At 34.8% G+C, this 17,469-nt stretch overlaps 1 protein-coding gene across 6 annotated transcripts in view; it reads left to right on the forward strand.

Annotated features, from left to right (window-relative positions):
• The window catches only part of LOC128156436 (cyclin-dependent kinase-like 5), a 28,676-nt gene extending 11,846 nt beyond the window's left edge, over positions 1 to 16,830 (forward strand). For 2 of the 6 annotated variants that reach the window (XM_052818583.1, XM_052818584.1), the window contains exons 5-19: positions 1,833 to 1,969; positions 2,169 to 2,289; positions 4,243 to 4,302; positions 4,757 to 4,847; positions 4,950 to 5,139; positions 7,955 to 8,035; positions 8,124 to 8,293; positions 9,376 to 10,414; positions 10,657 to 10,785; positions 10,869 to 10,983; positions 11,256 to 11,411; positions 13,096 to 13,252; positions 14,153 to 14,246; positions 15,703 to 15,936; positions 16,047 to 16,830. In XM_052818583.1, coding sequence (XP_052674543.1) covers positions 1,833 to 1,969; positions 2,169 to 2,289; positions 4,243 to 4,302; positions 4,757 to 4,847; positions 4,950 to 5,139; positions 7,955 to 8,035; positions 8,124 to 8,293; positions 9,376 to 10,414; positions 10,657 to 10,785; positions 10,869 to 10,983; positions 11,256 to 11,411; positions 13,096 to 13,252; positions 14,153 to 14,246; positions 15,703 to 15,936; positions 16,047 to 16,316 — 3,044 coding nt within the window. In that variant the 3' untranslated portion in view covers positions 16,317 to 16,830. Of the gene's footprint in view, positions 1 to 1,832; positions 1,970 to 2,168; positions 2,290 to 4,242; positions 4,303 to 4,756; positions 4,848 to 4,949; positions 5,140 to 7,954; positions 8,036 to 8,123; positions 8,294 to 9,375; positions 10,415 to 10,656; positions 10,786 to 10,868; positions 10,984 to 11,255; positions 11,412 to 11,760; positions 11,809 to 12,346; positions 12,371 to 13,095; positions 13,253 to 14,152; positions 14,247 to 14,687; positions 15,443 to 15,702; positions 15,937 to 16,046 lie in introns of those variants that run through there. The other 4 variants (XM_052818586.1, XM_052818587.1, XM_052818588.1 and 1 more) reach the window with 4 other exon arrangements.
• Positions 16,831 to 17,469: the final 639 nt, after the last annotated feature.

A 17,469-nucleotide genomic window follows, 5' to 3' on the forward strand; every position in this document is an offset into this window, starting at 1 on the left:
AACATCTATTTAACTCCTAGATCTGTTAATAATAAGAATACTGAAGTATGTTTAGTTACAGTGTAAGTTCTGATTTGTATTGTCCGCAGACATTGCTATTGCTTCCCAGTATGTTCCAATTCCCTTTGATGGTGCTCCAAGAACTCTCTCGGATTAATTCCTTGCATGATCCGTACAATTATTTTGGTCGGATCTTGGTTTCCAATGAGTGTTGATTCCTTGGTATCCATAGAATCTTAGACAGAAGAGCACTGAATCATCATTAAATGCTTTTCTCAAGCAGATTAATGCATGTTCACTGCACAGTTTGACAGAGTCTCAACCAAACACAGAAATAAAGTCTGAATATTTTATTCATCCCAAAAGTCTAGACACCTGCTATGTATATGGTTACTATGAGTGATTAAATATTGAATTATCACAAACATGGGTTTATTTTATCATATGAATAACAATTTAGTGATCCCCTGGAAGGAAATAAGATGCACAGTTGATAGACACATGTACTGCAGTTTTGCACTGTTATAATGTAATAGAATATGAATACAAAATTACTTTTTACATTTATTGAGTCCATTTTTACTATACCTCTAATACTAAACCCAAATTAAGGACAGGCACTCTGGGGTGATTGGTTATAATTTTACTGAATATGATATATTCTTTCACTTCTAGTAATTACTTAAATTCAGATATATACTGTCTATCTATAAGTTTTGAGCAATTATACGTAATGTTCACAAATATGAAATTGGTACCATTAGTGCCGAATTCAGAAGCTATCTTTGATTGGGTCAAGGTCACATGAAAGTCAAGATCATGGCAAGATATGCCTATGAAATTGTATATATAAGTTTACTAAAATCTTTTCTGATAATAATTTCAAAACAAGTAGATTTTGTATAAAATCCAATTGTGTATCAATTCAATGAATGTTTGGGTTGCGTGGCCCCTCCTGTTGTGTTGGCAGAATGTGATATCACATTGCAAGTCTTTGTTACACAAGTACAAGTAATTTCACATTATGTTGTTTTTATGATCTACAAGTCATGGAATAATGCCAAACAGTTTTAATTCTTTCTTGTTCCATATTGGATTCATATAAAAGTCACTGCCATTGTATCAAGAGCCCGCTGTAATGAGTTGCTCTCTCTCTCTGGTAAGGCCCTGCTCGCATTGTCTGATGTTACAGCTGAATGAGTTCTGTTGTTTCCTGCATCAATAAATCATAACCACGACCAGATTAATAGCCCAGTGTGTGGATCATTATCTCAATCTCAGATTGATCACTTCTTGTCGCTTCTCAAAAATTTATATTGGTTTTATCAATGTTCATCTGTAGAGCATGTTTCCTTTGATGGACATGTCTTCATTTTGTGTTATAATGATGTTTGAATTTGTTGATTATTTTGTCTGCTTTAGTAGGATGGGATGGAATATTCTCATCAGAGAAATCATATGCAAGTTAAAATACAAGAAGCTCACCTTAATTATAACTGTAGAAAAAATATTGTAATATATTAACCAAGCAATGTTTTTGGTATATTAGGATAAAACTTTCTCAAATGAAATTTAAATTTTAATATAAAATTAATGCACACCATTTTGGCAATCTTTAACAGAAATCCCTTCTAGCAGAATATATTTCCCAGATTTATCTCCCTTGTCATAGTGACAAAGTACCTGAATATCAGAAAGTATACATTATCAGGAACCAGTGATTTGTGTAATACTTACCAAAAATGACCATTAGTTCATGTATAGAGTACCAAACAAATATCTTATCTCCTTTATTTTTCTTCATAAAGTCTATAAATTTCTGCTTATTGTAGAAAATGATGATGTCAAAAGGACAACGCTTCGGGAACTCAAGATGCTGCGGACCCTTAAGCAGGAAAACATTGTGGAACTACGAGAGGCATTCCGGCGGAAGGGGAAGCTGTATTTAGTGTTTGAATATGTAGAGAGGGTGAGTGTTTTCTGACATTTTATAGAAACAGAGAACATTACCAAAATATGTTCAAAGTGGGTGTTTGAGAGGAGATAAATAATACTTCTACAAAATAACTACATGATAATTGAAATCATTTATAAAAAAAATTCAGACATGAAAAAGATATAAATCATCAGAATAGTTAACAGTTTATAATTTTCTAATTTGATTGTAGAACATGCTGGAATTGTTGGAGGAGATGCCTAATGGAGTTCCCACAGAAAAAGTAAAGAGTTATACCTACCAACTGTGTAAAGCAATACAATGGTGCCATTGTCAGGACATCATACATAGGGGTAAGGAGAGAGAGAGAGAGAGAGAGACAGACAGAGAAAGAGAGACAGACATAGAAAAAAGAAATGGGAGAAAGAGAGAGATGAAATTGATCACATAAATTGGGAAAGAGTTCAATTTTTTTTAAAATAATTTACCAGAAGTCCTTTGCATTAAAATACATACCGGGTATATATACCCTCTTAGTTTGTTTTGGTAGCAGCTATCAAGCTATTGTCTTTTAAAGGGTTTGCTAAGTGTTTGCAAATAGAGTTTTATATATATCTACTTCTGCTTGTCCTTGATTGAATTGCAGTGTTTGTTTAACGGTATTTCTGAAAGAGGAAGAACAACGTGCATTTAATGAATACTAATGGATTCCATGAAAATAAGTCTACACAGAATCTCAGTATTTAGAAGATTTAAAGAGCATTAGATGATATTAATGGCTATATGTTGGTATATTATGCACAACATATCTATTTGCTTAGTTTATCAATAAATAATAGCTTTTAATATCATCGTAAATTAAGATAAAGTGCAAGTCATTATTTTGCAATTTAGATGTAAAACTTTTGCATTAGAAGTCAGTGAAACTGAAAAATAAGATTGGGCACGACTTTACACTACAGTGAATTTTGATGCATTGCATACTTCCATTTTTTTTTCTGCTCATAGAAGTTGATCTTTTAGTTCAATGAATTAAAAAAACATGAATATGTTTCATTGATAACACACCCTTAATCCCATTTCAAAAATTGCTAGTTGCTGTATTTGCTTATGACTGGAAATGATTGCCCAATAAATATTTGCCTTTCTCATAAATCGTTTTTTTAACTTGGTATTTTAACATACTGATGATGTTAATTTGTGGTCACGTCAGTGCATAAATTGAATTTGTAAAACCTCAGCTATCAACCCAACACAGCTAAGATGAAACATTAATCGAGTTCAAAGGTATGTTTTGTGCACTTGAAAGTTTCAATACGCAGATTATTTACTTTGTAAAATGAGCGTTTCTTTTTTTACTTTATTGCCAGAAACATGGTTCTTTATCTGATTTAATTTCCTGTTCAGTATGGATATGACAAATGCTCTAATGCCTTCATTTCCTGTTGGGAGTTATTGACAGTATTGGTGTATTGGGAAGCATTGAATATCACTGGGAGGGGGTGCATAGATACAACGGCAACAAAACAGATGATATGGCGTCTACAGTCAAATAGGGAGCAACTGCCTGCATTAAACTACTTAATTACCCATTCATTAAAGCCCCCTTGGTTAGATTTTAAAGCTTTATACACCCAGCACAAAAGCAGAAAATAGTCTTGCATTTGAGAAAACTTGGTTCGAATTTTTGATTTTGTATTCCATTGGAGGCATAAAGGTAAAAACTGAAGCATGCTGTTATCCGGCAAAAAATTAATTATTCATGGCACCAAAGAAAGTGTGGCTTGTTTGGAGCTGGCCATGGTACAGCCCAGAATTCAGTGGGGGACTCGCCTTTGATGGCTTATTGATCAGAGAGAGGTTCACTCACAGTGATAAGAAGAGACACGGAATGCCATCCAAAGATTTAAAAATCTTTTTTGTGGCAGTCTGCATATCTAATAAGAGACACATTTATTTACGATCTTGTGGTAATTGAACTTATGATGTAGTCCGTAATACCAAGACTTTATTCAGATGTCTTGGGAGACATTCATGGCAATAAAATACATGTATCAAGTTAATTTGGAATGTCAAGTTATGGAATTTTGTTTCATGTAACTGTTTACAAGTGATTTCACTATAAAAACATGGTACATTAATACTGACGGATTTAATTACTTTGCTATATATATTTACTTTCATTAAATTGATTTTCCCTCAATTATTTATTAGTTTTAAATTCTATCTTATATAAACTTCTGGGCAGTTCAGTGAACTGAAAAGTGTCGGCTTCATTTTAATCATGTCATACTTTACCCCCACAGATATAAAGCCAGAAAATTTACTCATCAGCAAAAATGATACTCTGAAGTTGTGTGACTTTGGTAAGCATTGTCTACAATTCTCAATCACATACCAGATTAAATATTCCTCTAGTTAAACTTAATATTATATATGCTTTTATGAAAATCATCAGTAACACCTGTTGTAAAAAAAAATTCCTCAATATTTATTCATTATGAAATACATGTAATATGAACCATGCAATTTTATAGTTCATTCTTAATTTAAAGTAAAATTGTTCAAGTTATGTTCAGAACTATAGGAGAACTTTTCCATTCTTTAAATTTAAAACCTCTTCTGCTATAAGTCACCATGTTCAGTCACAATGTTTGACTGTATCAAAAGAAACTTTGTTTTGTTTTCATGTATAAAATTTATTGGGGGGGGGGGGGGGGTAGAAAAGTGTGTTGTACTGAACATGGTAGAATTTCTTCTCTAGAATTCTTCATCATTTGTCTGTAATAATTGCTGTAACCTCCTTGTTTTATCTTACAGGATTTGCGCGCAGTATCCATGGTGGACTAGTGGGTGTGTACACAGACTACGTGGCCACCAGATGGTACCGGTCACCGGAACTGTTGCTGGGGTAAGGCTGGACTACAGAATGGCTGGTCTGATTCTGATAAATTAATCTGTAGGTGTGTCTCTCCGCCTGTCTGGTGTACTGACTTAACCATGTCTTCTCCAGGTCTGCCTACGGTAAGGCGGTGGACATCTGGTCCATTGGGTGCATTCTGGGAGAGCTGAGTGACGGACAGCCCCTGTTCCCCGGGGAGAGCGAGATCGACCAGCTGTACGTCATACAGAAGGTGATGGGGCCTCTCCCCTCCGACCAGATGAAGATGTTCTATGCAAATCCCAGGTTCTCAGGGCTAAAGGTATGAACAAGAATTTATTTTAAAAGATATTACATTTAACTGATATGTTAAAATCACTGCAAGTACCCCGGTTATTTTTGCTATATAATGATAAATAAATACATCTACATACACTAGAATAGCTTGTTTTTCTGCAACTTATACTGTACATGAAAGGCTGTTGATTGTTGTAAATACAGTGTATTGTACTTTCTGTAAATATGATTAAAAACCTCATTAAACTTTGAAAACTTTAAATAACTGTGGTCATGCAATACACTATGCGGCTTGGTGTGCATAAAACTCAGTAAATATATATATGTAGAGAACATAAGCATGTTTAAATAGCATATTGTGCATTTGTAGCATGTTGTACTTACATTACATTAACTTGTTGTACATACAGTTCAGTATAGTGTTGATCATACAAATACTGTTGTTTGTTGTACACACATCATTAAGATTGAGAAAGCATCGGTGCTTGTGAATTGCAGCTAGATCCAATAGAAAGAACCAAAAAGGAAGATGATGTACAAATAAGAATGTTACAATTCATTGTTCTGTTTTATTGCATACCATTTACATTTATCACATTTCAATTTTTTAATTTGATTGTTTTTATTATATTAATTAGATTAGTTGTGTTTTGTTTGGAGATCTATACATGATAATAAATGTCTTTCTTGCAAAATGAAATAAACTGTAAAATTGATCAATTTTTAACTGTTGATAGATCTCAAAATATAACAAAAAATAGAAATTATAATCATTAGCTTAATTTCAATGGAGTTTTAATATCATTCAACAGTAGCACCATTATACATTGAAATATATGAGAAAACAATATGAATGTATTGTAATTAAGGTCTTCCGTTTCCAACGGAAGACCTTATTGTTATTGCTTTGTTTCTTTTTCCCTATTCTTATTATTATTATTTTTTTTCTTCCTATTTTTGTGCACGCGATTGCTCAGAAACGGCTCTTCCGATCTCAATGAAAGTTTCAGATATGATAGATATTGGTCTGAACCTGATTAAATTTTTTTTGTGTTGATGACGTCACATCCGTTTTTGAGATATTGAGATTTTTCTAATTTTTATATGGGTATTTTGTCTTCTGTTGTTCTCCTAAAGTATAAGAGATATTAAGCTCAAATTTCTACGGTTGGTAAAGGAAAGATTGAAGTTTTGCATGGTTGTTGTTTTGTAAGTTTAGCACTTCTGGCGCCAAAGCTCGCTAGGGCTCGAAAATTGACATTAAAAAAGCGTCGTAAATTTTTGTGCTTTTCTCTCTTTATCTTTTTTCTGGAAAATATTTTATTAAGACATGTAATGTAAAAAAGGCTTATATTTACAAGACCTTTCGGCTGATATCAGGAAAAAGGGGCTGGCCCCTAAAATTAGGGACCTAGAAGGCTCTAAAGTCTTTTACCCATAGCTCTTCACCGAGGGATATTTTGTAATAGATTATAGAAGCAAATATGTTTATCTCACAGTTATGTATTCAAGCAATATAATGATTTTATGATGTGTTACGTAATTAAGGGTTTTTAGGGGCCGAAAGTCCAAAATTTCGATCACCAATATCTCACAAAGGAAAAATATTTTGTAATGCAGTACAGAAGAAAAGTTGTTCAAAATGATATTTTCAACAAAATGCAACCGTCAAAATTTCGTTAAACGGCCCCTAAAAGGAGAAAAGGGACCGGCCCCTAAAACTTTCTTTCTCATATATCTCCAAAACGGTAACGAATTTCTAAACACTTGTTGAACAAGATTTGTGTAGAATTAAATGACCTTTTATTTGAAATCAAGAAAAAGGGGCTGGCCCCTCAAATTAGGGGACCAAAGGGCTCTAAAATCTTTAATCTGTAGCCCTTTACTGAGAGATATTTTATGAAATATTATAGAAGCAAATGTGTTTATCTTATAGTTCTGTATTCAAGCAATGTAATGATTTTATCATGTGTTACGTAATTAAGGGTTTTTAGGGGCCAAAAGTTAAAAAAATTGATCACCCATATCTCAGAAAGGAAAAATATTTTGTAATGCAGTATGAAAGAAAAGTTGTTCAAAATGATGTTCTCAACAAATTGCAACCGTCAAAATTTCGTTGAACGGCCCCTAAAAGAAGATAAGGGACCGGCCCCTAAAACCTTCTTTCTCATATATCTCCAAAACGGTAACGAATTTCTAAACACTTGTTGAACAAAATTTGTGTAGAATTAAATGACCTTTTATTTGAAAGCAAGAAAAAGGGGCTGGCCCCTCAAATTAGGGGACCAAAGGACTCTAAAATCTTTAATCTGTAGCCCTTTACTGAGAGATATTTTGTGAAATATTATAGAAGCAAATGTGTTTATCTTATAATTCTGTATTCAAGCAATGTTATGATTTTATCATGTGTTACATAATTAAGGGTTTTTTAGGGGCCAAAAGTCAAAAAATTTGATCACCCTTATCTCAAAAAGAAAAAATATTTTGTAATGCAGTATAAAAGAAAAGATGCTCAAAATGATGTCCCTAATAACATGCAACCTTACAATTTTTTTTCAGCGGCCCCAATAAGGAGATAAGGTCCGGCCCCTAAAATATTCTTTCTGAGATATCCTAAGAACGGTGACGAATTTCTAAACACTTGTTGGACAAAACTCTTACACCTGAAACAAAATAGTATCAGGCACCTAAAATGAAGATCCTCTTTTCCTGTTTTAAATCATGTATAGCTGTTAAATAGCAAAATCAAGATTGATCATAAATCTCAATTTCTAAAATCAGACGGAAGACCTCCTCGTTGCTCGCAACGAGATCGTGTCTAGTTTTTTATATTTTTTCAGTTTCCTTCAGTAGTAAGGCCTCAGACATTGCCAAAGCGTTACCATGGAATTCTAAGTGGTGTGTTAATCGACTTCATGGATGTAAGTACTATGCTGTACACATCGGATCAGCTTAAAAGTTTCTGTTACAGTTAAGATGTTAATGATATTTTTTGCTTTGTTCAATCAGAAAACCTTGAAACTTGATCCAAATCAGCGATTTCTGATTGAGGACTGCTTGGAACATGAAGCGTTCCGGACAGAGCATCTGCTGAATCGGAACCAGATCCAGTTACGTAGAATCAACACTCAAAGTGCTAGCAAGAAACGCAAAAACAACTACACAGAACAAGTTCAGAGGTGAGGCTTGTAACCATGGTGATACCACATAACATACACGTTGTTTTTAATATTGAAGTGACATACCTGACATTGACCCATATGCTGTTCAAAGTGTCACATCAGTTAGAGTAATATATGGGGATTTGATTTAACATTTTTGAATGAGACAGAATTTGTTTACATATCTTGCTCTTTTGGGGTCATAAATGGATTTGAAAGTGTATACAGTCATATTTTACTCAAAAACTGTCATGGTGAGTTATTCAAGGTCAAGGTTGGAGAGGTCAGGTTTACAAATTTTGTAAAGGTCAAGGTTATAAAAATGACATGTACATGTATTTTCAGAGTCCAACTCTTCCTGAAGGAGGAGTTTAATTTATTGAAACTAAAGTTGTCAGTAGCTCAAGGCATGATTCATTACTATGGTGACAAATGCCTTTTTAGTTCGTTGATTAATAAGAGTTGAATGGACTAGGTGTTATCGCTGCATTTTATTCCATGGCTAGGTGTGAAATACTGCTGTGTGTACAATGGATTAGACATAAATGCTGAATCATGTTCCTTGAACCAGAAAATGATCTGCTCTTTGTTCCTAATCCTGTGTAGGGTATATGATCTATAATCTGTAAACCTTTAATTGACATTAATGGTCAATCACTATAGGAAATGCTGTATTGACTTTCTTCAATCTTAGTGCAACATTTAAATCCCACGTTTTATGGGTGGAGATTGTTTTAAAAAGTTGAGTCCTTACTCCTTAGCGAGTACCAAACAAACCCAAACATAACAGTGGGACATGCAGGAACACTGAAGGCCGATTTAGGTTGGATGGAGCGGTGTAATACTTTCACTATGAGTCCATTTAAAGAACAGCTCTTTAACATTCCAAAAATAATCACACATACCGTACCACAAACCATTCTTAGATATATGAAGCCCTTCTGTGGTTTTTAACTTTTGAATTAAAGAATTCAATTTAAAATGATTACAGTGTATCTTATTAATACCCATCATGATAGTGATGTAGAAATGCATATCAAAATAAAGTCACCCCCATGCAGTGATATATTTAAAAGAAATTTTCCTGTCCTTTATTTTAGTGAGAATCTCAAGAATCTACAGAACAATCGGCCAGACTCAGGTGAGTCAAATGAGGCACCTCGGGCTGTTGTGATAGTCGAGAGACAGGAGGAGAAAATGGACACAGATGATGATATTTACAACTCCCCAGCCCGCAGTAAATACTTAAAACAAGCTAAAAATGTGTCAAAAAGTAACGCCGAAAAACAGAACAATCAGACTGACCTCAAAGTTCAAAAAGACAACCAAAAGACTGAAAAGCATGTAAGTACAATCATTGAAGCTTCTGCCCCAAAGTCTGCCTCTCAGAAAGTGGGCGGGGTTAAGTCTTCACAAGGAAATAAGTCGGGGAAAGTCTCAACTCAATCAAGTAGTGCTGCAGATACTCAGAAAAACAGTCAAATCGAGAAACTAGAAAAAGGAGGAGTTAGTTCAAGTGTGTCCAAACCGCCTATTAGTGGCCGAGTGAGTGCAAAAGAAAGGGAGAGAACTGTGCTCACTGCTGACTTAAAGCTTAACCTTTCAAATGGCAATGTGTCTAGTGACAAAGTGACTTCCTCCGACCCCCCTCAGTACAGGACTAAAACTCCCAAAGCGGAGAAGGTCACCACCATAGACAATAAAACCCTGAAGGTCAGTAGTGACCCTAAACATGGGGGCGTGTTCTCTGATCACTTTGGACTGGACAGTAGTTTCGATAACTCCTCATTTAGTGGAATGTCTACCGAAGATTCCAGTGCAACTACAGGAACATACATGTCAACGACAACCGACTCAAGTGGGATGTCTTACGACCCGCTGGAACTAGCGATAACACACAGCGAGTCAAAGTATCTGAAAAACAAAGACAGTGTTAAAGTGGTGCCTCCTGCTGACCTTAAGATTGGCAGAATCCCTGACCCTGATTCTCCCAGGGCGACCCCCAGGGACCCTAAATCTAGTCTCTTCTTAAATACCAACAGATCCAGCACTTACACAGTCAATTTACAGGCTCCCAACACAGACAACTCGGAGGTGGCAACCAGGGACACAGCCAGTCCACAGCATGAGCGCAGGAAGGTGAGATTTATTGGATCAGTGAGGTCCTTATTATAAATATTTAGGATCTCTAATGATCTCTGATGGAATATGATCATATAAATTGAGTTGTAAGTTTTTATCCCCTAGTTTTTGCAAGGGGATAACAAATACACAGTTAGTTGGTTAAAAATCATCGCTGTGTAATATCAATAATTTATGATGATTATGATACCAATTAGATTTAGAAAGACACCTATTTTAAAGTTTGTTATCATTTGCAGTTTTTGGACAAAGCTATGCAAGAAGAACTACACAGGATCAAATCAAGTACGATGAGGAAAAAAAGCACAGACAAAACTCATCCGGGCTCCTTCATCCAAACAATCACTGATCGTCTCTCTGATGCAAAGGTAAAGTGAAGCCCAACCCTGAAAAATTAGACCACAAACCTTTATATGGAGCCAGCATTCTCATTATTTTCTTTCAATTTCAGTTGCAGAATGCTGAAACTTCATCCCCATCTTACAATACGAACAAGTACAGGGAGAGCAGCTTCATTAATTATGGAGGGAAACAGACCGTCAAACGCAACCGCCGCGAAAACTACGGTAGGTGTTAAAGATGCCATCCCTGTATGATGGCTCACACATACATTGAGATACATATATCTACAATATTACACTGTATAAAATAAACATCCCTGATGTGCCTGTATACAACTAACTGCTTTGTGGTAGTGTAGGTGCGTAACTAACACTAAGTTTCTACTTGTATATCGGTGATTACTGGTATTCAGTGTGGTTGTGTACATTACACCTGTAATTGTATAAAACATGGTGATTCCTGTAGAATAATATCGTTATTTACTTCTTTGGTACAGACCGAAGGGCTCACCCCTTCATAATGTTGAGGGAAAGATCTACTGCAATAGATAGTAATAATGATAGTTCTTCTCGGGGGCATGCTGTCACAATGACAGATCATAGAGCAACCACCAACGACAATCTAGATAACAAGCTGTTGCTACAGCGAGCAGGTCTGAGACAAGGTTTTCTATTGGCTGAGGGGTGGAGGGCTCACATCTAGAGTGCAGTGATCATACATGGCTTGATTTTGTATATATCTGTTTGAAATTTTTCATTGCAGCACAATTTTTATATCCCATTATTCCTAACTCATGAATTGTGATAACTTTATTTCAGTATTTTATTTTCATATTAGAATGGATTTCAATGCACTTCATTTTCGATCATGTTACAATTTGACTTAACATTGTATTTATACATGACAAAAAGTTTTTATTTTGTGTATCCAAGAAAACCCAAAGGTTTATAAAGAAATGTTGTTTTAACATTGAATGAATTGAGCTTGTCTGTGTTTGACAGATGGGAGTTTATCCATGAGAGAAAGTAGCACCTATAGCCCCACACCAGGTATTGGTTGCCAAGGAAACATGCACTCTCAACTTCTGTCATTGGGTCAGCTTCTCTTTCTTTAACCTTGACCCTGTAACAGAAAAACAACCTTGAACCTGCTGTGTTTTAAACTCAGAAACTGCACTAGATTTTGACGTTTTTCACTTTTTAGCAGATTTTGATTTATTTTATGAGAGTTGTTACTCTTGGAACTTCTATAGACAACTGCTTTTCTTTCAAGCTTGGATGAATATAATCAGATTAAGTAAAAGAAGATTTAGATTTATTCATTTTAAAAGATCACTCGGTAAGGTGAATAAAGAGTAACTAAGCATTTTATGCATGCATATGAAATGCGGACTTGAGCTTTGATAAGATATTAATGAGAGAGAAATGTAAGCTTTTGATTGTGGACCCATTTTCTGTCTTTTTCCGCCTTGCCTGATCTTGGCTCCTTAAGAACCCTTGTCTGTAATGTGCTTCATGTTGCGTTCTGTGTATTTGTGTTATTGTGACCTAGTTCAGGGGAGAGAACTGTAATCAGATTCCATTGCAGGAACTGTGACCCTCAGTGTCGTCGGTAACTATGGCTACCTTTATCCGGATATTTGCTTTTTTGCCTTGTAGATTTATTTAGAAGAACATTTTGCTGAACACACTACATTTTGCCTTTATGGTTTATTGTTATACATGATTGTACAAGTCAATTTTGAAAGAAAATAATACTGTTTAAAATTTATTTTAGACAATAACTTCTTTAGTAGAAAATGTAATTAATTTCATGTTTGTTTGCAGTATGATACAGTATTACAAATGAATAATATAATAATAGATTTAAAAATTAAAATTTAAAGATTAAAAAGCTGACTATAAGCTTTGTTGACTTTCTAGAAGAGATAGAATTTGTACATGTATTACCATCAGTGGTAATACTCTAATATCACGCCCAGAAGATTGTTTATTTCTCCAGCAATATGTTATTAATGTAGATTTACTTCTCGCTCAAAGTGCACAATTTTGTTTTAGGATTGTATCACCATTTTTTCTTTAAACTGAATGATCTACTGTATTTATTCATAATCAGGTTTTAATGGCATCAGCTTATAATTCTTACGCAGTCACTCATTTCATTGAAAATAATTTGTTTATCTGTACATATATTTCCCTATTTTATAAAACCTTGATTATTAGATAGAAAAGATTTTCTCTAGTTCCCTAAAATATTTTTTGTTGCAGTATAAGTATATGTTGATGGCTTTCCATGAATAGCTCCCATCAATAATATTCTTGTCTTTCTTATTTTAGACTTGTCTTTCCACCGTGAACAGAGTAACCTTAATATGGGCGGACCTCCGGTACAGGTGCGCTCACACAGTAAATACATGGCCCTGAACTCGGACCAGTCAGCCCTGGGGTATCAGCACCAGAGGATGTTCCCCGCACAGCACGAAAATACCACGTGGTAAGGTTCCTCATTCGGTAGAACTTGTATTGTAGGAACACAAAAATACCACATGGTAAGGTTCCTCATACAGTAGAACTTGTATTGTATGAACACAAAAATACCACATGGTAAGGTTCCTCATACAGTAGAACTTGTATTGTAGGAACACAAAAATACCACATGGTAAGGTTCCTCATACAGTAGAACTTGTATAGTGTGAATACATATATAGTGAAATTACTGGTATAGGGAATTATTTAGGGAATCAGGAATCATTCTTTGAGTATTATAAAGTGATAATTTCGGTTGGGTGTGGTCAAATTCAATAAAGCTTTAATGGCTTTATGGTAGATTTGATCACGCTCTGACCGAAATCATCACCTCATAATATTCAAAGAATGATTCCTTTTTACTTATATATATTATTTCCAATTTATACACTTTAAAACAACGTTATTTTAAAACCATTATTTTTTATGTAGCACATGCTATATATTACTACGCGGTGCAGCCAATACCTTTTTTCGGTTATGCTATTAAACACGCCCATTTTGTGTCACTCATGTTTTATGAAGTCATTGGGTTCAAAATTGATTCGTAATGTTATCACAGACAAAGACAGATGAAAATGTAAATATATGCCATTAGTTATATGGTTCAAGGGTAACATGTTTAACTATTCTTTAGAAAGATTTTATAGTTATGACTTACTCTGATATAAAGAATTTACAAATAAAGAAGAAATTTGATTTTGTATCTCTCAAAGATTAATCAAATTTCATATATATTTTTTTATCAGTCATTGGGAATATTGAAGAAGTCTTATTTTTTCTTTGTTTTATCATGGTTATCAGACAACTATTTTAATAAAATTTAGTTTGATGATCATTTAATTAGCTATATGACTGACTTACTCAGGAGACAAGCTGAGTCCACGAATCCTGACTGGGGAGCTACAAACAATACTCTACAGCAACTGGCCAGAAAGAAGAAGAAAAAGAAATTCCTACAGGTATATCCACTTTTAATTATGGTCTGTCTATTCCTACAGGTAAATCCACCTTTGTTTATGGTCTGTCTATTCCTACAGGTAAATCCACCTTTGTTTATGGTCTGTGTATTCCTACAGGTAAATCCACCTTTATTTATGGTCTGTGTATTCCTACAGGTAAATCCACCTTTATTTATGGTCTGTGTATTCCTACAGGTAAATCCACCTTTATTTATGATCTGTCTATTCCTGGAGAAGACAGGAGTAGGAGCATTGCATTTATCTAGTCCAACCTAAAAGCACACCATTGACCTTTAACAGATAAACTGATCCCCTGTCACAGAAGTCTTGCATTCCATCTCTATTTTCCCACCTTACATATCCCTGGTAAATCAATGTTGTAGATATAAAATATGACTAATAAAAGCATGGAGGAACTGATAATGAAATTGCTTGTTTCAGGTGCTTGCTAATAGTATCCCGATTCGAACGGTTAAGGTATACAGGGTAAAGACAACTATTGTAGATACTCGTAAGCTCAGTCTGTCTCAGTCAGGCTAATCAAGCAATGACACTGTTGTAGATACTTTAAGTTGTCTCAGGCTAATCAAAATGATCTATAACAACTGTTGTAGAGACTCTAAGCTGTCTCAGGCTAATCAAAATGATCGATTTGTGCAAATCTTACTGAATGTCTGAATCATTAATCTATATACTTCAGCTGAAAACATGTGATGCTAGTTTTAGAAATTCATTCTTAAGTACAAGTAGTCTAGATAGTCTGAAATAGCACACAGAAATAGGGAGTACAGACACGAGTTCAACAGAGCTAGCGCTCGCCAAAATTCCCTATATTTTGCGCTCGCTCTAATGAACTCGCCTCAGGTCTTACTGCATGATAAGATTTATAAGACCCGCAGCCATATTGAAGATGCGGTGTACTTTTTACCATAAAAATAACTATTCCTTTCTTTGTAGAATAAGTGGAGTAGTCTAGTTGTTAAATAATCAGATGAACATGCTGTAGTAAACTTAATTTGTCTCCCTGCTTCTGCTCTATACATTATGAATAATATCCGTAATCTTTCATCAGCCTTTGATCAAGGTTCCTTTCAAGATCAAAAGTCACACTTTGACTTTACTCATCACAGTGTCAACAATAAATAAACAAGATTTTTGTTGAGCCCATCCTTAAAATAATGTTGGAGGTTTCTAGACCCAAGAGGGAGGGAGGGAGGGGATTTTTTTTTATCTTCAAATCTTGAAGTACAACTAATGAAATAAGGTAAAAAATAAAAATTTCCATATAAATTTTTTTTTAATCTTTTGCTAATAAAATTTTATCAGTGGGGGTTATTCAATGTGGTGGTAGGCAATTCCAAAACATATCATAATTCTCTCTTGGCATGATAATTTTTAATTCAGGTTAAATTGAAAGACTAAATACCTTTGTGAATGATAGTTTGATTTGTTGCAGATCCTGGCCAATGAAAATACTGGAAGGATGACCCCAACAAGCAGACTTCACATGACACCTTCACGCGCTAGTCGAATGGATTACGATATGGAGGATGAAAATGATGGACAAATCTCAGCCCGAGAACCGTTGCAGAATTCCGTACAAGACTTCAAAGATGTATACGACAACAAACACAGATATGACAAAAGTCAAATTAATCTCCAGAAGAGAACAAAGACTCCAAGTGATAAGGTATTAAAAAAAACCACTGCTATTTCAAGTATCAAGGATTAAATAGTTTTTTGTCTTAGATAACACTATGGATTAGAACCCTGTTTCATTCTGGGGGTTTCTTTTTTCAGGGAACACGTTTACAACCTCTTCAGAAACCTCACTACCTTGGTTCACAGCAGGGCATGGATTCCATGTGGCCGTACCACAACAAGTCAGAGACCGACACTCGCCTCAGTGCGGTCGACCTACGCTCCGGATGGCTCTCCAGACCGGGATCTGTCTTGGCGGAGGATCATCCGGATTTCTTCTCCCACACTCCACGTGAACCAGGTGACCTTAAGTCCGTCAAAAGTGGCAAGTCACGGCTTCCTGGGGACTATCGATTAAATCGCGACTGACATTAATTGTAGAGCTGTGAGAGAGACTGACGTGAAATTTGTCCTTGTTATTAGGACAGACTGTGATTGTTTTATTTACTCTGAGAGTAAAAGTCCATTGAATGGGTGAAAGACCTTTTTTATCACTCTTGTTCCTTTTTTTATGCCAAATTTCCTGTTTAATATTTTTGTGAGTGTGTAACAGCAGGCTGGCATTTTGTTCAGTCTTTTCCTGTATAGCTTAATTATCAAAGACACCTATGAATTATAACTTGTTTCTTTTTATTTATCCCATCTAATACCCAGCATATCATTTTATTACATGCATTGAAGCTTTCTTTTTATTGTTTACAAAAATCAAAGCATTATTTATTATTCAGGAATAAGTCTATTTACATTTTTTATTCTTCAATTTCCTGTGATAGAACCTTATCATAATAATCTAATCATCTTGGATAGTTTTGTGTAACATTTCTTGATGTTCTGCTCTTGGTGGTTAACACCCCATAGTTTGTTTGTTCCTAAAGAACATATCCACAATACAAAAAATCTTATTAGCATTGCCAAATACATATCTTTTTTATACAATATGATGCTAAACATAATTTTTGATTCTATGATTATTTAATACCGTCCAAGAATCCTTACTTGAAAAAGTTATATGCATGGGATTGAAATATATGTTACTATAAAACTAATTCAGTTATATTTCCTGTTCACACAACCTTAGAAAACAGTTTTTCTATTCAATTCGTTTGATATTTAAGTTTTCCAAACACTTAAGTTTGGTTGCAAATTTGATTTGTTTATTCCATCCATTACAAAATTTGTTCATTATATTTTTCTGTTGTTGACCTGACCGTTTCTTTATTCCGTCCCTTACAAAATTTGTTACTTATATTTTTGTGTTGTTGACCTGACGGTTTCCTCCAAATTCTGCTGACTTTTACTGCTGTATCAATGTTGGCCTGACAGCTGTGTACATGCGTATTTATAACTTAGATGTGTATCCTTTTTATTGCTCAGCCCAGACTGACTTTAGATGTGAGTTTTTGTAACTTTGAGTCTAGCAAGCTCAAATATATGAACCTATCCTTTTATGATGGCTTATCCTGTGATGTCCATTAATTCAACACTTCAGCCATCCTATCTGTGTACACTGAGGCCGTTCTGT

The sequence above is a fragment of the Crassostrea angulata genome, chromosome 7 (genome assembly GCF_025612915.1).
Source record: "Crassostrea angulata isolate pt1a10 chromosome 7, ASM2561291v2, whole genome shotgun sequence".
In the NCBI taxonomy this organism is placed as follows: domain Eukaryota; kingdom Metazoa; phylum Mollusca; class Bivalvia; order Ostreida; family Ostreidae; genus Magallana; species Magallana angulata.